This window comes from Gopherus evgoodei, chromosome 4, assembly GCF_007399415.2.
Source record: "Gopherus evgoodei ecotype Sinaloan lineage chromosome 4, rGopEvg1_v1.p, whole genome shotgun sequence".
NCBI lineage: Eukaryota > Metazoa > Chordata > Testudines > Testudinidae > Gopherus > Gopherus evgoodei.
In genome coordinates, this window is record NC_044325.1 from 63,714,460 (window position 1) to 63,737,931 (window position 23,472).

Genomic DNA, 23,472 nt, shown 5'->3' on the forward strand with positions numbered 1-23,472 from the left:
TTATATTAACAGTGGCAGTGCCTAACTCCTTAGTACAGAGCTTTGGGATAGCTGAGTAGGAAAGGTTTTGGATTATCATGATGTAATGCTGACAAAAAGCCCAGCACTCACAAGATGATAATAAACAGTTCCTGGTCTGAGAAGGTTAGTCTAAAAGAGGAAAACCAAGATTCATTTCTGGGTTTTACTGCATAGGAGTGGGAGCCATTTCATAATTATTGGACTGGAATGATTACTCAGATAGCTAACCACCTACACTTACAGAAAGGCTCTGCCTTGTTCCCTTTGTGGCTCAGTATTTTCAGGGGGCGAGGGGAGTTACTGCTGTTCAAATGTCTGCTGTCTGTTTGATTTTTAAGAGGCGTCTCTGTGTAGTATTTGTCCAAACTGCTCCAGCAGTAGGTCTTAATCCTGACTCCCCTCCAGACATTCAGACTATATGCATTCAATTCTTTGCTTCACAGCTACTTCTCTTAAACACCTGACCCTGACCTGTGGGTTAATTACGCCTAGGTGAGTCTCAGCACCATCCCATTGAACTTCCTGGATTCCTCAGCCACAGTTGAACTTGTAGCTATTTATACAGTCAGGGGGACCCTGTGAGCCCTAACAAGCGAATCTCATGAGGAAAACAATGGGTAGGTTACAGCTGGAGCCAGCCTGCTGGCTTGCCCAGGGTTCCAAACTGGTTTCTGTGGGCTCATCTCATTGAAGCCAGAAAGACATGTCCTGGAACTGACGTTTAATATCTAGTCACGTGTGGGAGCTTCTCTTTACTTGCTTTCGTCACACAGACTGATCCTCCCCTCTCCACAGAAAGTGAACTTTTGTGGATGCTGTGTGATAATGGGCCTTTTCTGTGACCCTCCCCTTGAAATGCATTAGACTCCATCACTAGCTGATCAACTTCTATAGTGTGGGGAAAGAGGGCTGTTTGCAGCAGGGTAGACAGACTAACCTTTTGGTTTTCTCTTTGGGAAAGACAAATAATGTGACCCTTATTTAAGAAGCATGCTTTTAAAGAGTCATATGGCTAACGCCCTGAACAGCTTCCCATGGACTGATGTTATAGCCTTGGCCAGTGCTTTGAAAATACTCAGCAAAAGCTACGAAATCCCAAGCTGTGCAGATGAAGGTGCGAGCACTGTATCTGAAAAAGAAACAAAATTGGGCTTGTGACCTTTTTTGCTTCTTGATGAAGGATAGAAAGGGCCTGAGAGGTTTTTCTCCCCACAGCATGTTGATTTTCTGCATTTGAAATATCACATCTTGCCCTTTTTGGCTGGAGAATCAAGAATGATTATGACATCAGAAGAGTTTAAAACCTGAATATTTGAGAGAGGAGCTCAGAGGTGTTATTAGGAGCATGATTCAGGGGGAAATCTTTATTTCATGCGCATGGGCTAAGATATACAAACATTCCCATGCAGTACTTGCAACTCACCCCTAGCAGGCTTGAGCTAGTGCCCGAGAACCAGGATAATAAAAGTAACTAGAAACTGATTGTAAACAACAGGAAAATTGGCTAGTCTATTTTCATGGTCCAGGCCAAAATAAATCCAAACAATAAACAACAACATACTATATTTAAAGAATTCTTTCCACTGAAAAAAAGACTTGCAATTTTGTACATTTTTTTTTAATATGATTTTTTGAACTTAACATTTCTCTTAATTTTCCCTCTCTCTTGTATTGATCTGGGAGATCAGAATGGATTTTTGGAGCAGATTCTGGCTGATAGGCAAATACATTTTGAGACAAAATTTTAACATTACTTAGCCAAGTCCCTGAGGTTTTTCAAACCCCATATTCATGCTAGGGCTTGCCCTGAATTGTTGTGTGGGGTTTCATTTAGAGTTTGGGTCTCAAGAATTACCGTGTTTGGGGCTGGTGCACCAGCACTACAGCACGGAGGCCTTGACTGCTTCTCCCCACTTGGACTGTGTCTGCTGAGGAGAGCATGCGAAGGCAAAGTAAACAGGACACACGGGTTATTTTTAAAAAACCTTCCTGAACCTGTTTATAACAATCCCTGACCCATAGCATGGCCCAAGTCCCTTCATGGCACCCAGAGTAAAAGCAGGGGATAGGAGGTGGGTAGTGAGTCCCGCCATAAGGATAACATCCAGGATGGTGCAAGGGGGGAGAGGCATTTCAGCTCCTTCATGCTCTCCCTAGTCAAATATGGTTCAACAAGCAGAACCCATGGCCAGTAGAATACAAGCGAAGGCTTGCCCAAGTGCACATCTCTGTTCCCATGGCAGCTACGTGAACCTCTGGGGATTGTCGTAACTCTAGTTCAGTCCGCCCAGCTTATTGCCTATCCCTTGTCAAAACTGGATCTTCCACCTTCACCTCAGTTTGATCCTTTGCTATTTTTGACTAAGCTCCTGGCCTGGCAGAGACCAGACTAGCTTGTAAAACAGGTGTTGGGCAAGAAAGATCATAATTGGTTTTGTCAGGAAAACTTCCAACATTTTTATCAGCTCTCAGTGGATTAATGAACTCTTTGGCTGGGCTAGCCTCTCTCCTGCTCTCTGAGTGGCAGTGAAATGGTAAAAGTCAGAACCTTTACACAGAACTGGTGTAAATCAGTGTAGATCTATTGGCTTCAAGGCAACTATGCCAATTTACCCCAGCTAAGGCTCTGGCCCAGCATCACCTCTGATCTTTTCAGCATTTTAACTTTTTATTTAGTTTGTAGAATTGAGCTTTGAAGGGAAGTTTTCAAGATTATTCTGTGCACCAAGGCCAAACGATGGCCTGCCAAGCATGTGTCAAGGTCCTAACACTGGCACAGGAAGGACATACCCATGACCCAACACTTCCACTTGGGCATACTGATGGGCATACAGCTGGCACATAGCGAATGTAGCACAGCCACGCTTTCATTACACTGCAGGTGAGGCTTGAAGTACCTTTAGAGTTCGGCATGAACTTGGTGGGATAAGTCTCCCAAGACTGGATATATGGCCAGAGCCGGTGCAACCATTTAGGCGACGTAGGCGGTTGCCTAGGGCACTAGGATTTGGGGAGCAACGTTTTCTTCGGCAGCAACCACGGTGGCCGCATCTTCGGCCGCCCCAGTTGCCTCCGGCATTTAGGCGGAGGGAGCTGGGACAGGGGGACGTGGGGAGGGCTGCCTGCAGCAAGTAAAGGGGGGGGGCCTAAGCTAATTGGCACCACAAGCCTGGGAAGCTGAAGAAGTGAAGCAGTGATGGCGTGCTCGGGGAGGAGGCGGGCCAGGGGTGAGCTGCTTCACTTCTCCCACCTCCCAGGCTTGCGGCGCCAATCAGCTTAGGCACCGCAAGCCTGGGAGGCGGGAGAAGTGAATCAGCGACAGCGTGCTCAGGGTGGAGGCGGAGCAGGGGTGAGCTGGAGTGGGGGGGGGTGCCTCAGGGCAGAGGGTGGGGGGTGGAGAGCTGCGCAGAGGGGCACCTCAGGGCGGAGGTGGGGAGTTGCCGCGGGGGGCTCAGGGACGGGAGCAAGGTGGAAGTTTCGCCTAGGGCACGAAACATCCTTGCACCGGCCCTGTATATGGTACATCGGCTTCAAAAAGGGTATAAATGCAAGAACCAACCAACCCAGGGACACATGCTTCTCTCAGCCAGGAAACAGCCATTTTCTCTGGCCCTCTAGTGGTGTGCTCTGAACTCTAGGGTGGGGGACAAATGTACCAGTCTGCACCCTGTCATTAACTAGGATGGGGGACTGATGTAATTTAAGACTCAAAACGTGTAGAAATTTCTGATCCAGCCCAAGACTTTCAGTCAGTTTCTATTGTTAGCTGTCAGAAGCGCTGGCCTTAACGCTGCAGGGCTCCTTTGCGTTGTAGGCCCTGGTCCCTCATTTTGTAACACTGTATGACAAATCGGAACACAAGGACAAACCTAGTAGCCTGATCACTAGCATAATGGGACATGGGACTTTCTCTCCCAGAGAGACTTAGTTTCACCTCTGTTTAGGAGAGTGTATGTGCGTTAATTGTGTGTGTGGGGGGGAACCAAAAGTCCATTCTACCATATGGGAGTTGTCTGAGTTTAAGTGTTCCTCCTTCATTTATTATCTTATTTCCATCCCACTCTTGCCACGTTACTGTCTCTCTGGATGTGGTTTATGAGACCCACTCCTGCTACACCTAGAAGAGGTGGTACAGAGGCACAAGGCTCCAGCTCCTACATCCCGTTTGGGTTGCTGAGCCTCTCCCTTCCTCAATACTCCCCACGAAGAGTACACTTAGCCAGCCCTGGATTGATGGTCTTTTAATTAGATTTTTCTTCCCTCGCTGGATTTCCTCTTTGAATGCAGAACAAAAACCCTCACATCACAAGCAGGTCTGGATTTCTATGCATTTTAATACACAAACTGAGTGTCTTTCAAAATGTCCTTACACAGGCAGTTGTGCAGTTCTTTAAAAATCCCTTGCAGGTCCTCGTATTTGTTTGAGGTGCTGCTAGATCATTAAAAAGTCCCGGGCCCCACAAATATTAATCAACCTGTGGAACATACAGTAGGATGGAAGGAAAAGCTCCAGGGAGTGTATTTTCTGCCCAGCTTTCCACCAGGGAGGGATGATTAATAAAAACAGCGACTAAAAAAATATAAGAAATGACCCTTTGTCTATGTGCTGGCCTAGAGCTAGGAGGTCTGTTCACAGGCAGGGGCTGGGAGCAGTGGACTAGCAACTCCCTGTCCCTGGTGAAGGATGGATAACAGCCAATGCCTTCTTTCTCCCTTCTGTCACTGGGCAGCAGGAGCAGCCCTGCATGGCTGCAAAGGGAGCTGTGTCCAACGCTTCCTCAGCCAAAGGAGAGGTTCCTTCAAAAAGAAAATGAATGAAAAAGAAGGGGATCTGCCCTCTCCCTTAACGTAACAGCTCTTTAAATATCAGCAAGATACACACAAGCCCCCTCCCTGTGAACATGAAGCTGGAATGTGATGCTAAAAGTATCTAAGATGCTTCTCAGAACACCAAGTCCTAGAAAAAACTGTAAAATGATCTTCCGATGTGATTCTCTGCCCTAGGGAGACACCCGCTTCCATGTGAGCGATACGGGATGGAAGGGGGGTGTCTCTCATGATGGATAGGATCATTTCCTTTGAGGGATTTTCCTGAGACCTTGCAGTCGACTGAGCAGTTCCGTAATGAAGTCCTGGAATGAGAGTCAGTCAGAAGAAGGCTTTAATGCTTATTGTGCTCAGCCTTAGCTCTAAGAGTCACATGTCTGCTGCATTCCCTCTTACTGCCCTTCATATTTAGCAGCGGTCCAGTGACCAGAATGTTGAAATGCAGAACAGGTCCTGTTCTTTTGTTTGGAGAGGGGAGAGGAGGGGGAGATTTTTGTCAGCGAGGGAGGGGCAGCCTTGCCCCTCTCCCAGCTCTCTTCAGGGCAGTCACACATGCTTTGTCTCTCTTTCCCAGGCAGCCCACCCCTTCCTCTCCATGGAGCCTGTTTGTTCCCACCATTAGATGACTTCAGGGTACAGCTGCCCCTATCGTTTTTGCGCAGAGTCCCCTACTTTCACCACAACCTCCCATCCATGTCCTGCTGCTCTCAACATCTAGGCCATAATATGCTTGCTGCTTCCTCACTGAAATGGCCATACTACTATGTAGTGGATTACAGGGCATCTCACATTGTGACCCATAATAGCTGGCTTGCTTCAGTGAGGAAGTAGTCGGGGGGGGGGGGCAGGAGGGAATAACACATTTGTATGTTTGAGGACAAACATTAGCAGGAGGTGAGGATGGGCTGATGAGGTGGAAGGGAAGTTACCTGACCAGTTCTAGTAACACTGAGGGTATGTCTACATCTACAATTTTGCAGCGCTGGTTGTTACAGCTGTATTAGTACAGCTGTATAGGGTTGGCTGCCCAACCAGCGCTGCAAGTGGTGTTAGATGTGGCCACACTGCAGCGCTGTTGGGCGGCTTCAAGGGGGGTTCGGGGAACGCGAGAGCAAACCGGGGAAGGAGACCAGCTTCCCTGCGGTTTGCTCTCGCGTTCCCCGAACCCCCCTGCAAACCGCAGGGAAGGAGACCTGCTTGCTCGGGGGTTCGGGGAACGCGAGAGCAAACCGGGGAAGGAGACCAGCTTCCCCGCGGTTTGCTCTCGCGTTCCCCGAACCCCCCTGCAAACCGCAGGGAAGGAGACCTGCTTGCACGGGGGTTCGGGGAACGCGAGAGCAAACCGGGGAAGGAGACCAGCTTCCCCGCGGTTTGCTCTCACGTTCCCCGAACCCCCCTGCAAACCGCAGGGAAGGAGACCTGCTTGCTCGGGGGTTCGGGGAACGCAAGAGCAAACCGGGGAAGGAGACCAGCTTCCCTGCAGTTTGCTCTCGCGTTCCCCGGACCCCCCTGCAAACCGCAGGGAAGGAGACCTGCTTGCACTGGGGTTCGGGGAACGTGAGAGCAAACCGGGGAAGTAGACCAGCTTCCCCGCGGTTTGCTCTCGCGTTCCCCGAACCCCCCTGCAAACCGCAGGGAAGGAGACCTGCTTGCACTGGGGTTCGGGGAATGTGAGAGCAAACCGGGGAAGGAGACCAGCTTCCCCGCGGTTTGCTCTTGCGTTCCCCGAACCCCCCTGCAAACCGCAGGGAAGGAGACCTGCTTGCTCGGGGGTTCGGGGAACGCGAGAGCAAACCGGGGAAGGAGACCAGCTTCCCCGCGGTTTGCTCTCGCGTTCCCCGAACCCCCCTGCAAACCGCAGGGAAGGAGACCTGCTTGCACTGGGGTTCGGGGAACGCGAGAGCAAACCGGGGAAGGAGACCAGCTTCCCCATGGTTTGCTCTCGCGTTCCCCGAACCCCCATGCAAACCGCAGGGAAGGAGACCTGCTTGCACGGGGGTTCGGGGAACGCGAGAGCAAACCGGGGAAGGAGACCTGCTTGATTACCAGAGAGGCTTCCTCAGGTATGCTGGGATACCTGCTTATTCCACGGAGGTCAAGAAAAGCGCTGGTAAGTGTCTACGCTTGATTACCAGCGCTGGATCACCAGCGCTGGATCCTCTACACCCGAGACAAAACGGGAGTACGGCCAGCGCTGCAAACAGGGAGTTGCAGCGCTGGTGGTGCCCTGCAGATGTGTACACCTCCTAAGTTGCAGTGCTGTAACCCCCTCACCAGCGCTGCAACTTTGTGATGTAGACAAGCCCTGAGAGAAAACTCAGGTTTCACCCAAACTGTCAAGGACTATCCCTTAAAACCGAGGCATCTGGTCATTCTGCATGGCTGCCACTGTAAGTAGCACAAATTCCACCCTCTTCATAACAACCAACATGACCAAAATAGATCAGGTAACCTAAACTCTTTCCCTGTCTAACAGGTCACTCTAAGGTCTTTGCATTCTGCAGAAACCACTGTGCGCACAGTGGATTGATAAGGCTCCTGTTTAAATCAAGCTGGTGTATTGGAGGCCTGACTTCGCAGAGCTGAGCTTAACCTACTGCTGCATGTTCCCAGTGAATTTGCAGAACTATATCGTAAGGTTAGATTTACCAGGGGGGTCTTAGGTGACTTGCTGCCTAGTGGAATTCACAATTCTGAGTTAGGTGCCCAGGCTCCTCATGCATTGTCTGAGGAGAATGAGGTACCTAAACAAAAGGGATTCACAGAGGCCAGCACCCTGAGATACATAGCCAACCAATAGAGTCATTCTCACACACTCTGGCCCAATGACCATCTAACACACAGGGAACTCTCCTGGAAGGTAAGTAACTTGGGTCCAAATTGCTACCCTGACTCCTGCAGAGGTGGATTTGAACCCTGGTCACCTAGCTTAGGGGGTGAGTGTACTAATCACTGGGCTATTGGGAGGTGGCACTAGCACTATATCTTCCTCCTTGCTGTGTTTTGTGGGGCCTATCCGTGCTCCAAGCATGCCTACAGGATCGAGCCCCACAGGCAAAATAGGGAGGGGAAGGTCTAGTTTGCAAAGCCTTCAGGGGTTAGGCATGAAATAGGCAATGAGCAGCTTGGGTTGGGTAGCTTTGTGCATCCCCACGAGCAGAAATGTAGGTGCCTACAGAGTTAGGCAGCAGTTGAACGATGGTTTTGTGAATGCCAGTACTGCTTAAAGTGGCAGTTAGGCATCTGAAGCGAGCACGTAGTCAGCCCCTTTCCCATGTTTCTGCTGCTTTCCTCTATCTGCTTGCTAGGTACATGGACTCCTGAAATGTGAGTGTAATGGACACAAGGCTGCATAGATTACAGACACCGGGGTCAGCAGACAGGATTGAACAAGACCTTTAACACAGACTCTTGGGGTAGGAAAACACTAATTCAGTTACTTGTTAGGTAGCTGTCCTGCTTGCTAAGGTCAGCCACTAAACAGCCATGTGATTACATTCATTAAGCCCATGAACTGCACAAACTCCTGTTGGTTATCCATGTGGGCACAATTAGCCTTGTGCTCTTGCCTGTGATTTGGAGATGGACCCTTAGAGCCCCACAGCCAGCCTTGATGGTGGGGCTGCCAGCCTGCTAATCCTGAGTTAGCAGGATTCTGGCTCGGTTTCTGCAGACTAGTTTGGTTAAGTTTAATTTCCATGTGAATCATTCGCCAGCCCTATTTTCTATACATTAAACTTTGTGCAGCCATTTACAAGACTGGACAAGCTACAATGGAGATACACTACAGAGGCAAGTTACAATTATGTACTAACAGTACCACATTGCCTACTTGGTCTATCCTTTCAAAGATCATTATTGCTTCTGATATTTCCTTTGACTCCTTAACTAGGAAATAGACTGAGAACACCGTAGGAAACACACATCTGAAATTAACCTCATTGGTCACTGCTCTCCATTCACTCCTATATATTAGTTTTTATAGCCGTGTGGAATAAAGTATAAAAAACCTCCTGAGAGTAAACAAGCTTGGTAACTCAAGCTTCAACTATCTGCAGAGCATACCAGCTATTTAACCAGATGGAGCCAAGCCACACTGCCACAGCACAGTATGAGACTGAGACTAAATGCTCATTGACGATGCTTCACTCACCTCTGTAGGTCTGGAACACTCATGAAGAATTTCCTGTAAGGTAAAACTCATGTTAGTTCCTTAGGAGTTTGTCTATTTGTTTTTCCTTTTTAAGATACAGGAAGAGTATGTAAGGCTGCCATATCTAGTGTGCTACATGATCCAATGATGTTCCAGAGCCTGAGATCACCATCACCTGCATCATGCCACACCATTCAGGGACTCCAATCCATACTCATCACCGCTGTTCTGTACTGAATGCCGCAGGAGATCCCAGGACTCACAGTCACCAAAACACTGTTATGTACAACGTAGAGCTCTGTACTTTGTTCCTGTTCCACAGTACTGGATCGCATTAGCAGTTCTGTATTTCAATCACGTCACCCCAGAGGGCTCCGGAAGCTATCACAGTGTATACAGTGTCTGATGTGTAGAGAGTCTGCTGCCAGTATGTTTTTTAGTAATGATACTTTCATTCTGAGGCCTACATCTGAAGAACACTGTGTGGCCCTGATCCAAAGCCCACTGAAGTCAACATGGCTCTTTCCATTAACTTCCATGGGCTTTGTATCAAACCCTATAAGAGCTAACTATTACTGCAGAACTCTCAGGAGTTATTTTGGATCAACCCGTAAGCATTTGGAGGCGTAACCTAGTCTTGAGTATCTGCAAAACTGGGCTGCAAAACCCCATAAGAACAGGCCTCATAATCTTATGTGTTTTAAGCTACTTCAGACTTCTGTCTGGGCAAGAAATACCTCAAGAACAGCTGTTCCGTTTGGGTTTTTCTGGCCTTTCTGCATTGGCTGCTGCCAGGAACACAGAAGTACAGAGCCTTCTGAGAGAATGAGAACCTCTGCATTAAAAGGTAACCAGCATTTTTCTAATCTCAGAATAGGTTTAGTTCAAAGTTTGAGTGAAAGTTTGATTTACTTCTGAGTAACTCACTCATCCCTAACAAATCACTGGGGACAGTTAGTGTGGATAAGAAATTTTTCAGTTCACATATTAAATGGGAGAAGTGTACAAGCCGTAAAAATAGGACACTTTGGCCTTGCGTACAATGGGATAGGGACTTGTTGCTGACAGTGGGTGTGAATGGGACTCAGAGGGTGGCTGGCCCTTTAAGATAAGCCAGGATCAGCCTTGCCTGTGACCTACCAGCTATCCCATACCTGATGGTGACAAGGCAGTTTGAGGCTAGTTAGTGATCCCAACTGTGAAAGGGTTGGGAAAAGACAACACAGAGTCAAAGCACTCAGTTGAGGGCAGAGACTGCAGAAAAGGCAGGATTATCCTGTAGGTAGGAGGAGGGGTCATTCTTTGGCTTTCAAGGGCAGGAGCCCTGAGAGATGACTTAAACAGGCAAGAAGTCAGGGAGGAGGACCCATAGGAAGCACAAGTTACTTTGGGGGGAAACCCTGAGCAAAGGCCTAAAAGGAGCAGGAAGAGCCTTGGGGAAATTGCTAGAGTCCCTGAGGAAGGGCAGCAGTGAGGGAAACCTGTTAAAACCAGAAGGAGCAGAGGAAGAACTCTGCAGGAGCAGATCATGCTCCTGTAGGGGAGGCCTATTGGTAGGGTCAGTAAAAAACACTTTAGCGGAGCCCAAGAGGGGCAGAGAAGCTAATAAATCAGCAAAGGAGGAGTTTTGGAACCAAAGGAATGCTGTGTTAAATACAAGCTGTGGAGAAGCAGCACATGTAGCTTGAAGATAGGAAGCTGCCCAGGGAAATTGCAGCATGTTTGATGGATTAGACCTAGCTTCTTAATACAGGTTTCAGAGTAGCAGCTGTGTTAGTCTGTATCAGCAAAAAGAACAGAAGTACTTGTGGCACCTTAGAGACTAACAATTAAGCATATTATTATGCTAAAAATAAATTTGTTAGTCTCGAAGGTGCTACAAGTACTCCTGTTCTTCTTAATACAGGGTCCTTGGACCAGAACCCAGAACTGAGAGGGCCTCTCTTCCCCTACCAGCCGCTGAGGAAGGGGTATGCAAGCCAAACAGAAGGAATATTGAGCCCAGATGGGGCCAAAGACTCGCTCGGGGGCCCCAGAAAACTCTTGCGGGGCCGGGCCCCGGAGCTTCTTCCGCTCCCGGACTTCGCTGGCGGGGGAGTCCTTCCGCTCCGGGGTGGAAGGACCCCCCGCCATCGCACTACCGCCGAAGCGGGACCTGCCGCCGAAGTGCAACCCGGTCTTCGGCAGTAATTCGGTGGTGAGGGTCCCTTCCGTTCAGGGACCTGCCGCCGAAGTGCCCCAAAGACCCGCGGCGGGGGCCCGCGCCGCTGAATTACCGCCAAAGAGCGGGCTGCACTTCGGCGGCGGGTCCCGCTTCGGCGGTAATTCGCCGGCGGGGGGTCCCCGTCGCGGGTCTTCGGGGCACTTCAGCGGTGGGTCCCAGAACGGAAGGGCCCCCCGCCGCCGAACAGGGCCGGCTCTAGACATTTTGCCGCGCGGGGGACCCCCTGCCACTTGCCGGTCCCACGGCTCCGGTGAACCTCCTGCAGGCGTGGCTGTGGAGGGTCCGCTGGTCCCGCGGCTCCAGTGGACCTCCCGCAGGCGTGTCTGCGGATGCTCCACTGGAGCCGCGGGACCAGTGGACCCTCCGCAGGCACGCCTGCGGGAGGTCCACCGGAGCCTCCTGCCGCCGATGGCCCCAGGCCCCCGGAATCCTCTGAGCGGCCCTGAGAGTCAGCCCAATGGACAGGCTGAGGAATAGCTCAAGAGCTGGCTGAATGCTCTCTTGTTGTAAGACTATTTGGTTGTGGGTTTTTTTAACCAGGAAGGGGACTGAACTTCATGTGATTGGGCCAGACGGCTGAGCTGTGGAAGACTTGACAAGTGGCAGATGGCACAGGAGATAATGACCCCTGCAGCATTGCACCCTGACACCAGAGGTGCTATGGTGATGAGTTCTCCACCTTACAGGAACAAAATTGTTTTCCAAACTATTACAGATTGACACCTGGTGGAATGAACTGATAAGTTTCTGTGCAGTCAAACTTGAGTCTTTGCGCTGCTCTACACTCAGTTTGTGCACCAATTTAACTAACTTGGTAGAAAAAAAACAAACAAGTTAGTTCAATCAGTGCAACACCTTAGTGCGGATGTGGCTATATGGGTATAAGTGATTTATATAAGCATTATGGCAACCACATTAGGATTGAACTAAATCATTTTCTCTACCAGTTTGATTAAATCAGTGCAAAAGCAGAGCATAAAGCAGCCCTTAATCCTGGCTTCTGGAATGGAGTTGATAGTTTTGTATTATCAACATAAGCATTTACACCAATGCAGAGCGACCTACTGTTGACTCGTTTTTTTCAGTAATAGGTCAATTTTTGAGTGTTAAAAAGGTCTTAGCTCCCATATTTAATATAAATAAGAACGGACAGTCTGTCTGACCTGTAGTTTTGATTTCTGTTCCTCGTTGGAGACCTCTAGAAGATCTTCAATGTCAATTTCTGGTTCAGGAGTTGCTGTATCTGCTTCCTCCTGCAGCTAGAGCAGAAATACATAGTAAATAAACCTGTCCTGTCAACTGATAAGCATTCAAGAGGACTTTGTGTGGAGAACTGCAGGGGGGATGAAAGTGGGGTGGAGGAAGGATTCATTTCTAGTTAGAGAGGCCCACGTGGCAAAGACTGAATTAATATATGGATCTTCCTGAAATATGAGGGTATTTAGAACAAGGGTTCTGATTCAGGCTCATCTCTAGCAGCACCACATCCCAGCACGCGGACTGTGGCTTGACACAAGCAACATTTCTCAGCTCCTCCAGATTTAGCTCCCAGAGGTGTCAAACAGTCCCACCACAACACCAAATACCTGCCCATGGAGCATGATGCTATTGTGAGAAGACCCTATGGAAGGACCTAATGCAGCTGAAATAGGATGAACCCCAGCTGGGGTAAAACATCTTTTACAAAATGGAATGAGTAATAATTAGGCCTTCCCAAAAGGTCAGGGGAGTTGGGTCCCAAAGGGCAACATCAACATGGAACTCTTTAAGTTCTCCTTTGAAAGATCTAAACACAAAGTCTGCAGCACTCCATTTGCCCATAGTAGAAATGACTGTCTGACTTGATCCTGCTAAAATCTGAACCGGTGATTTTATGGAGCATGGTTGTTTCAGCCCTGATGCTTAGACTTCTAAGATATATTAGGAAACTGAATAATGCTAAGGACATTCAGAGCAATGGAACAAGTTGCCAATGAGGTTGTGGAATGAGCTATTGAAGACTAGACTATGTGAAAGTAGAATGAATTATATTGTAAAAATAAGAATGGATTAGAGAAATGTTGTATGTACCTTTAAGCAGAAATAAGAAATGTTGAAATACAGGTTCCAGGAAAAGAAACATTAGGCATAAACAAGGGTGCTAATGGCAAAACATTAACAGAAGATCGGTAAAAGTTAGTAAGGAAATAAGATAGGCGTGCCTAGCCCAGGTAAACTTATCAGATTCTGCTTCCTTTGTTATCTTGTTAAGTACTCGCCCTTTTATCTGTATAAATAAGATAGTTTGCGTCTTGCATGGTGCTCACATTATCTGGATGTTATTAGCAGAGCGCTGTGCTAATAAAACAGAGTGGTCTGACAAACTGTGAGTCCTGAGTCTAACTTTGACAACTATCAGGGCTAATAAAGATAGTACTGCCTTGATGCTGGGAGCGGAATGGGATGGCCCACTAGAGACTCCTTCAGACCCAAGTGATTCTAGGATTTGTCTGGTAGGTTGTTGTGTTTTAAATCCTTCATAAAACATTTACAAGAAACTGCTGTACCAGTGCCAACAATCTCTAAACTTGCATATACTGTGATGTGGTAGTTCCAAGCAGGGCCGGTGCAACCATTTAGGCAGACTAAGGGCTTGTCTACATCAGAAAGTTGCAGCGCTGGTGAGGGAGTTACAGCGCTGCAACTTTGAAGGTGTACACATCTGCAGGGCACCACCAGCGCTGCAACTCCCTGTTTGCAGCGCTGGCCCTACTCCCGTTTTGTCTCGGGTGTAGAGGATCCAGCGCTGGTGATCCAGCGCTGGTAATCCAATGTAGACAGTTACCAGCGCTTTTCTTGACCTCCGTGGAAGGAGGAAGCCTCTGGTAATCAAGCTGGTTTCCTTTCCCGGTTTGCTCTCTCGGTCCCGGAGCCACCCAGCAAACCGCAGGGAAGGAGACCTGCTTGCTCGGGGTTCCGGGACCGAGAGAGCAAACCGGGAAAGGAGACCCGCTTCGCCGCGGTTTGCTCTCGCGTTCCCGGAGCCACCCAGCAAACCACAGGGAAGGAGACCTGCTTGCTCGGGGTTCCGGGACCGAGAGAGCAAACTGGGAAAGGAAACCAGCTTCACCGCGGTTTGCTCTCTCGGTCCCGGAACCCCGAGCAAGCAGGTCTCCTTCCCTGCGGTTTGCTGGCTGGCTCCGGGACCGAGAGAGCAAACCACGGCGTTCCCGGTTTGCTCTCTCGGTCCCGGAACCCCGAGCAAGCAGGTCTCCTTCCCTGCGGTTTGCTGGCTGGCTCCGGGACCGAGAGAGCAAACCGCGGGGAAGCTGGTTTCCTTTCCCGGTTTGCTCTCTCGTCCCGGAACCCCCCTTGAAGCCGCCCAACAGCGCTGCAGTGTGGCCACATCTAACACCACTTGCAGCGCTGGTTGCTGTAAGTGTGGCCACTCTGCAGCGCTGGCCCTATACAGCTGTACTAATACAGCTGTAACAACCAGCGCTGCAAAATTTTAGATGTAGACATGGCCTAGGTAGTTGTCTAGGGCGCCGAGATTTGAGGGTGCCAAAAAGCGCCCTCAAATTTTTTTTTAAATGGTTGAGCAGCCGTTGCTGCTGGGACAGAGAGGGAGTCTGAGCTGGCGCAGTCATGCCTGCACAACCGCCCCCAGGCACCACTTATCACTGTTTGGAATGTTCAGTGTGCCCCTTAGAAATGCTAACAAGCTTATTCAGGGAAGTTTTGATGTACTTGATGCATGCTATTAGATCGTCAATTAGGCATCAACGACATAATTTAAGAGTAAATGTCTTTTTGTTTGAAGTACCACTGAACACTAACCTGTCCATTGCCCCCTCCCTCCTGTGTTACTGCTTGAAGCAGAATCCTGGGTAACAGTAATGGGGATGCTGGATAAACCTTTTAAAATATTTCCCCTTTATAATGACACATTTTTAATACAATTTTAAAATTAGATCCCATAATTTCAAGGCAACGATTTCCCTGTTTAGACAATTAAATTGCAATTGTCGGCATGAACATCATTTTAAAGCTGGGTTTTGAAAATCTAATTTAACTTCAAAAATTAATGACCAAAAGATAGGCATGTGAAGTAAGGTAAAAGTAATTAACCGAGGGTCTAGCATTCACTCCCAACACCGCAAAAGAGCTGAGGGATTTCCAAAGAACTCCGACACCACTACAGTGTGTCATTCAAACGTGAGAACATAGTTACTACAGGTAATAAATAATAAGTTACCTGGGTTGGAAATAGATCTTTGTGGAAGGGAAAGCAGGAAACTTGTCTTTTTGATTACAGAATTATTTTGCTTCTGGATCCATTAAAATCATAACCGATTTTTTGGGAGAGGGGATGTGGGGAAGAAACTCTTTTCTCTACTAGGTTTGTTTATAGGCAGCTGAAAAGAAAAGTTAACTGGCTTTGCACAGAACTGAAACCTAAAGGTCTCTCCTCCCTCCTTCTCTACTCTGACCGCTCTAGGCTATTCCAAGTTAATTGTCATCTAATTGCCCAGCAAAGAAAGAGATAGTGGCAGCAGTTAGGCATAGCCCCCACCAGTTCAGGAGTCATTAACACAGTACAAAGATATGTTGCATGCTTTCCGTGCACACAGGCCTAATGAGGGACTGGAGGCAAGAGGAGCAGGGCTGAGCCCCTAGAGAGTGAGCCGCAGAGAGCCAGTGCCCAGGAGGCTGAGAGGGCAAGGGGCTGCAGGGGCGTCCCCACTGCTATTTAAAATGCAGATCCCTCAGCGGTACCTCTCCATGGGACAGAGCCGGTTCCCCACAGAAGCTTCTGTCCAACAGCTCTTCCTTCTGCAGCTGCTCTTTGTGCTCCAGCTCCGTCCATGGCAGCTGAAACCCCCTGTCCTGGCTGCAGCCAACCCCTCATCCCCTGCCCTGACTCCAGTCAGCCCCACACCCCTTGCCCTGCCCACAGCCAGCCTCACACCCCCTGCCCTGTCTCTAGCCAGCCCCACACCCTTGTATCCAGCCAGCCCCTCACCCCCTGCCCACAGCCAGCCCCGCACCCCCTTCCCTGCCTCAACCAGCCCCACACCTCCTGCCCTGCCCACAGCCAGCCCCACACCTCCTGTCTCCAGCCACCCCACACCCCCTGCCCTGCCCACAGCCAGCTCCTCACTCCCTGCCCTGCATGCAGCCAGCCCCTGCTGCACCCCTTGCCCTGTCCATAGCCAGCGCCAAACCACCTGTCTCCATCCAGCCCCTGCTGCAGCCCCTACCCTGCCTGCAGCCAGCCCCACACCCGCTGCCCTGCACACAGCCAGTCCCACACCCCCTGTCTCCAGCCAACCCCACACCCCATCTCCAACCAGCTTCGCATCCCCTGCCCTGCCCAGAGCCAGCCAGCACCACACTCTGTCAGGTTATTCAATTATTTTCATTAAATATGTAGGCTAAATAATGAAATTAATAAATTTTCAAGCCAAATATGTATTCATTCTAATGAACAATGCCACATTATGCAGTATTCATTTTTGAAAGCTTATAATAAGCAATGCTCTGGGGGGAGAGGTGGGGGCAGAGGGCGCAAGGTGGAAGTTCGCCTAGGGCGCAAAATATCCTTGCACCAGCCCTGGTTCCAAGTGTGTTTGGACCAGGTATCAAAATTTGTTAGAACTAGGGATGGAAATTTGGATGCTTAGCCTGAGATTATGGATCCTGAAATGCATGTCTGAATTCTAGGGAATTTCCTGTGCAAGAGAGGAGCCAGCAGCACAGGCCCCATTCAGTTGGCAACACCTTCCAGAAATACCTTCTTCCTGCTAAGACTTTGCAGTAATGAAAGGAAAACAAGTCTTTGAATCTGTACCTTTGAACATGGTGACCCACCAGCAATGTTAATGATTTCAGACTCTGATTACATAATGCAAACTCTCAGGAGATCATAGGTGAAAAAGGGACTTTAGTATTGCCTTTATGGCTCCTTTAAAAATGCTCTTCTGTGGGCCCAGCGTTGAGAGGGAACTACACCTTGGTCTTGCACATGGTACCACCAAGAACTGCCAGTAGGCCACTTGTGAATTTTTTTTAAACAGGTGCTTTAAATGTTACTAGCTCCTCTGAGTAGTAAAAAACCCTTACTCTTTAAAGAAGCAACAATTGTTCTGTCTTTCTTAACATGTCTCCTATCACCTCCACTTAATCCTCCAGGGTGTGAGCTTCCTTACAGTATTACCCCATTACCAGGGCTGGCTCCAGACACCAGCCTACCAAGCATGTGCTTGGGGCAGCACCTTGGGGTGGGGCGGCGCTCGGGTTTGTTTTTTTTTGGTTCATCCGGGTGTGGTGCTTGGGGGGGGGGGAGGCCTTGGGCGGCGCGGTGCTCCGTGAAGGCTGGCTTCAGCGGCATGGCACTCGGGGGGGAGACTTGGGCAGCAGGACGCAGCGCTCGGGGGGGGGTTCGGTGCCGTGGGGCTCGTAGGTGCGGGGCAGTGCTCTTTTTTTTGCTTGGGGTGGCAAAAATGTTAGAGCCAGCCCTGCCCATTACATCAAACTCCTTCATAAAAATACTCTTGTCAGTTCCATCTGCAATTCTACTTTTACCAGTTCCACAAATACCAGGTACAGAAAGGGTCTATATATTCTAGGCTGGAAGTGGGTTCCTTTCATCCTTCTCCACCGTAGGTGTTGGCTCTCAGGAGCCCAATGATATCAAATGTCACTGATCTTGTCACATGAGCACAGTGACATCTTGGTGCCACTGTTAGTTCTACTTTGCTGTACCTACTGGGCACGTGCATAGACATGCTCTACATGTTTCTCATGATGGGATTGTCACATAAGCCTGGAACTGCTGGTCTTGAATGCCAAAGAAGCATTGAACAAATACTTGACTAAAGCCAAAGAAAGTAAAACCACATACATAGGGGTGTTTCATTATTATTTTAGATGATAGGATGAAGCCAAAAAGTGTCCAGCTTCAATACCTCTTCAAGCCACATGATCAAGAAGGAACCAATCAGCACATCTCTGGCAAATGGAAACAGAAAAAAGTAAGTTCCAGGGATAGACTTGCTAGGAAGGTCAGTATTGGGGAACTAGATGGCTAATGGACTAAAGAGCCTTTTATATCTAGGTTGCTGGGTTAGATCCAGCTCTGGTTGGTAGAGAGTCATGACCAAAAATGGTTACCATTTGATGTCTGTTGGTCCTGGTCCAGTTTCCATATCACAAAAATTATCAGAAAGAATCATCATTCTTGTTGGCAATCTCAGCAGAGAGGTGCAGGACAGAAAGGGTCTGGATACTGAACTAACCAATGACCTCTAGAGTCAGTCCCGTCCCCTAAAGCCAGGACAGGAAAATTGGCAGGGAAGCTGGCACTGCTGCTGTGCCTATTCCATGGATAAACTGACTTCGTTCACCAGGGCCGTCGATCTGGTACCTTTCGTAAACATTACATTAATGGCTCCGTTCAGGATACGGTGACTCAGATTTTACTGATGGGTGGGTTTAGGCAGTGTATTTGAATGTACTTACACTGAATGTGCTGTTGTACATTTTAATATATTATAAGGGACCCAGGGCATGGGATGAGCTTCCATTAATATTTTATAAACAATAAAATGACTGAATTTAAAATGGAAATTCATAGAAATTAAGGGCTGGAGGGACATTTATGATCATCTAGCCTAGCTAGTGATCGTTTTACTAGTCTAACTAATAGTTGTTTTACTAACTTCAAGAAGATTAAAACCATCCTTAATAAAAATACAGAAATAATAATGCAGGAAACCAGACATTCCTTCTTAGAGGTGCCACATGTACTGCAAAACAGAGTGCCTATATATACTCTTTTCTTTCAATTGTCTTTTGTGGATGGTGTGAATACAAGAGGAGCTGTCTTCTCATTTCAAACAGTGAATAGTTTACCTAATAAATTCCAGTGCACATAGAAAAGCCAGTGATCCTAGAAATTACCACAGGGATATTGTGGCATGTCCATTTTCAATCCTATCTGAAAATGCAACGATGCTCAAAAATGGAAGACTGTGAAATTCAAGAGTTAACCAATTCTTTTAGAAGAATAGAATATCAGGGTTGGAAGGGAACTCAGGAGGTCATCCAGTACAACCCCCTGCTCAAAGCAGGACCAATCCCCAACTAAATCAAGATGTGTGGGGTGACGATGTGTGTCTTATTTTGTACAAATAGTTAAACCCATCCACACTTTCTGTTGAAGGCAACAGTGGTCTACTGGATAGGGGACTTATGAGAGCTGGGTTCTGTTCCTGTGTCTGCTAGTGACTTGGGGCCTGATCCAGTCATTTCAATGGGCTTTGGATCAGGGCAAATACTGTAACTTCTCTAGTATTAGCCCCATTTAGGGAAACTAAAACATATTCACCCATTTTGTCAAAGTACTTTGAGATTCACCAACAAACGTGCCACGTAAGTTCAAAATATGAATGGACTCAGGGACATCAGTTTAATGTTTCAGTGTTCAATCTGTACTGGAAACTTTTGTACAAAGGCAATGAAAAATCCTGGTTTAAACCCCAAATGACAGAGCCAGAATTAAGTACCATGGCTCTAAGACAGTTCAGGATAAACATTGCCATCTATGACAGGTTTCAGAGTAGCAGCCGTGTTAGTCTGTATCCACAAAAAAACAGGAGTACTTGTGGCACTTTAGAGACTGACAAATTTATTTGAGCATAAGCTTTCGTGGGCTACAGCCCACTTCATTGGATGCATGCAGTGGAAAATACAGTAGGAAGATATATATACACACACAGAGAACATGAAACAATGGGTGTTACCAAACACACTATAAGGAGAGTGATCAGTTAAGGTGGGCTATTATCAGCAGGAGAGAAAAAGAACTGTTTGTAGTGGTAATGAAAATGGCCCATTTCCAGCAATTGACAAGATGATGTGAGGAACTGTAGTGGGGGAAAAATAAGCATGGGGAAATAATTTTACTTTGTGTAATGGCCCATCCACTCCCAGTCTTTATTCAAGCCTAATTTAATGGTGCCCAATTTGCAGATTAATTCCAATTCAGCAGTCTCTCTTTGGAGTCTGTTTTTGAAGTTTTTTTGTTGTAGTATTGTGACTATTAGGTCTGTAATTGAGTGGCCAGGGAGATTGAAGTGTTCTCCAACTGGTTTTTGAATGATATAATTCTTGACATCTGATTTGTGTCCATTTATTCTTTTACATAGAGACTGTCTGATTTGGCCAATGTACATGGCAGAGGGGCATTGCTGGCACATGATGGCATATATCACATTGGTAGATGTGCATGCAGGTGAATGAGCCTCTGATAGTGTGGCTGATGTGATTTAGGTCCTATGATGGTATCCCCTGAATTTATATGTGGACAGAGTTGGCAATGGGCTTTGTTGCAAAGATAAGTTCCTGGGTTAGTGTTCACTCTCCTTATAGTGTGTATGATAACACCCATTGTTTCATTTTCTCTCTGTGTGTGTGTGTGTGTGTGTGTGTATATATATATATATATAATCTTCCTACTGTATTTTCCACTCCATACATCCGATGAAGTGGGCTGTAGCCCATGAAAGCTTATGCTCAAATAAATTTGTTAGGCTCTAAGGTGCCACAAGTACTTCTGTTCTTACTACCATCTATATAGGTATGTGCTCACATACACTCCCACCAAGTAACATTGCTGCTATGGAAAATGTTGTGGACAGAACTTTGGAGGCCTGGGAGGTGGAAACAAAATCTTTACCTACAATGCCTGAATCCCCACTTCCCCTTTCTTTCCTCTCTGCCTGTAGTGCCCATTATCTTCCTTGACAGACGTGCCATTACCCATAGTCTGAGCGCTAACACAGCAGCGTCACTTAGAGAGAGAGCTCTAGTATGTGATAAGAAGAAGTTTGATAGAGAACAGAGTCCCCAGTCGTCACAACCTGGGTTGTTGCTCAACTTGTCCCCAATAAATTAAAGATAACATTTTGTAGCCCACAGGGTCTAGGCTCCCCTACACCTAAGAAGGAAAGTTTGATCCAGCCCAGTTATTTACCTGGTATTGGTACAGCTCCTGCAACTGGGCATCAATCCATTCCTCCAGGTCTAGCCAGCGTTGAAGGTCTTTGCGGTTGTACTTAACTGTTAGCTTGCCCAGTTTCTTGTGGGATGATTCCTCCCCAGACTTCTCTGGAGCCTGGAAGGTTACTCGAGGCAAATCTCTGGACTTACTGGCCATGCTCGTCACCCCTTCCACCTGCTCTTCTGTCTTCCACTCCTACTGCAGGGGCTCTCTGGCTTAGTATTTTTGTTTCACTCTCTTCTCCCTCCCCTTTACTATATTTCCATTGGGCAATTGTGGCAGAAAAAGCTGCCTACAATGGCCAAAGGCAGATAGGCAGCATCAGTGGTCCCAGTGAGAGAGTGAGAAAGGTAGAGAGCAACTGCACAGCAAGAGCAGCGATAAGGTAGTGCAGACAGAGTTACAGGAAAGAGAATCTTAGGTTTCAGAATTGGCAGTGCTGACAAAAGCAATGTGGGAGGGAGAAAAGCTGTTGTAATAAGTCTGTTGTTAAAAGAGGCCCAGGGAACTGATGGACAAAGTTTGTTAATATTTAATACAAGCCTGTTCCAGCAGGTGGGAGGGTGAGAGAAGCAGGTTTTAAATGACAGTTTCTCTACATATGTATGTAGATGAGCACATACCTCATGTACAGTTCCACAGAACTTGTCCCTACATAATACATTGATTCCTATAGTGTTTAAAGTGCTTTGTCTCTTTAGTCTACCCCAGTTCCTATATGGATAGCTGATGCTGAAACACTATATCTTATGTTTTTCTTTTTTAAAAGTGAATCCAGCAGTGATGAATTAGCTTCTGCTGGAGACAGAAGTCCTGGATTATAGCACGATGTAACACCACTGTAAGGCTGAGACTACTTTACTGTCTAGCCCAAGGGTTGGCAACCTCTGGCATGTGGCTCGCCAGGGTAAGCACTCTGGTGGACCGGGTCAGTCTGTTTACCTGCCGCATCGGCAGGTTCGCCCGATCGCGGCTCCCAATGGCCGTGGTTCACCATCCCAGGCCAATGGGGCTGGCAGGAAGTGGCATGGGCGAGGGATGTGCTGGCCGCGGCTTCCCAACACCCGCATTGGCCTGGGACAGCAAACTGCAGCCAGTGGGAGTCGCGATCGGCCAAAACTGCCGATGCGGCAGGTAAACAAACTGGCCTGGCCTGCCAGGGTGCTTACCCTGGCGAGCCATGTGGCAGAGGTTGCGAACCCCTGAGCTAGCCCATTTTTCTAAGTGCTCTAAAGTTCACATGTTAATTCAGATTGTCTTGAAAATTACTGGGCCTCATAGAGGTCTAGGCTAGAGTTACTAGTCCAAATTTGAAGTCATTTAAGCCAGGGGTTCCCACGAGACCCTTAAAAATAATTTGACATCAACATTTTATGATTTTTTAAAAAAAAAGTTATAGTATCCCTGGGGCTCAAACTCAGTTCCTGTCACTCCCCAAACTAACAGGACCTGCTTGGGACTAATCTCAACTGCTGTCCAGCAGCTGTTGCCCCTTTGGAGAAGCAATATTGGAAAAACTACCTTAGGGTAAATGTTAGCTGCACAATGTGGTTTGAATTGCCGTGATGAGCCAGAAAAAATTCCTTTGTACATTTGAACAGATCTGTACACAGATTTAACTGTAGGTGCACCCAATATTCTAAAAGGGCTTGAATAGAATTGATGGGAAAAGTTTCCTCAAAATTTTTTCAATCAGAAAATGTAGCTGAAACAAAATACTTCAAGGGAACATGTTGATTATGATAAACATTTTGATGGGAGAAAGCCCAAGTGAATTGTTTTGACTTTGTTGTTTTTGTTTTTATAATGTTGAAATGTTTTGATAAAGTAAAAACATTTTGTTTCAACTTTTTCACTTTAATTAATTTCATTCTATTATCTAAAATGAATTGTATATAAACATTATGTCTACATATACAAAACCTACATTAAAAGAATATTATGTAAACATGTTAAGACTTCCTAAATAATAAATAGTTGGTGGAGAAACCCCCCCAAACATTAATAAGGTTGCAAAGTCAAGCACTCAGAAGTTGGGAGGGGCCAGAATTAAGGTTGACTGTGCCACCTTAATTCAGTCCCCCTGGTGCATATGTAGTAGGACACAGTTTTTAACTACATGATCACATGCTATTGTTATCAAGGACCCCTGTCTCACTGAGTGCACAGGACAGGCAGCGCTCACGTAATAAGCAGTTTTTT

At 47.5% G+C, this 23,472-nt stretch overlaps 1 protein-coding gene across 1 annotated transcript; it reads right to left on the minus strand.

The window, feature by feature from the left end:
- Positions 1 to 4,337: 4,337 nt before the first annotated feature.
- On the minus strand, positions 4,338 to 21,649 carry PPP1R14D (protein phosphatase 1 regulatory inhibitor subunit 14D). The gene is made up of 4 exons (XM_030562589.1): positions 21,244 to 21,649; positions 12,389 to 12,484; positions 9,002 to 9,034; positions 4,338 to 5,153 (listed from the first exon to the last, which is right to left on the minus strand). The coding sequence occupies exons 1-4, from the start codon at positions 21,424 to 21,426 to the stop codon at positions 5,091 to 5,093; spliced, it is 375 nt and encodes a 124-aa protein (XP_030418449.1). The 5' UTR covers positions 21,427 to 21,649; the 3' UTR covers positions 4,338 to 5,090.
- Between the last annotated feature and the right edge of the window lie 1,823 nt (positions 21,650 to 23,472).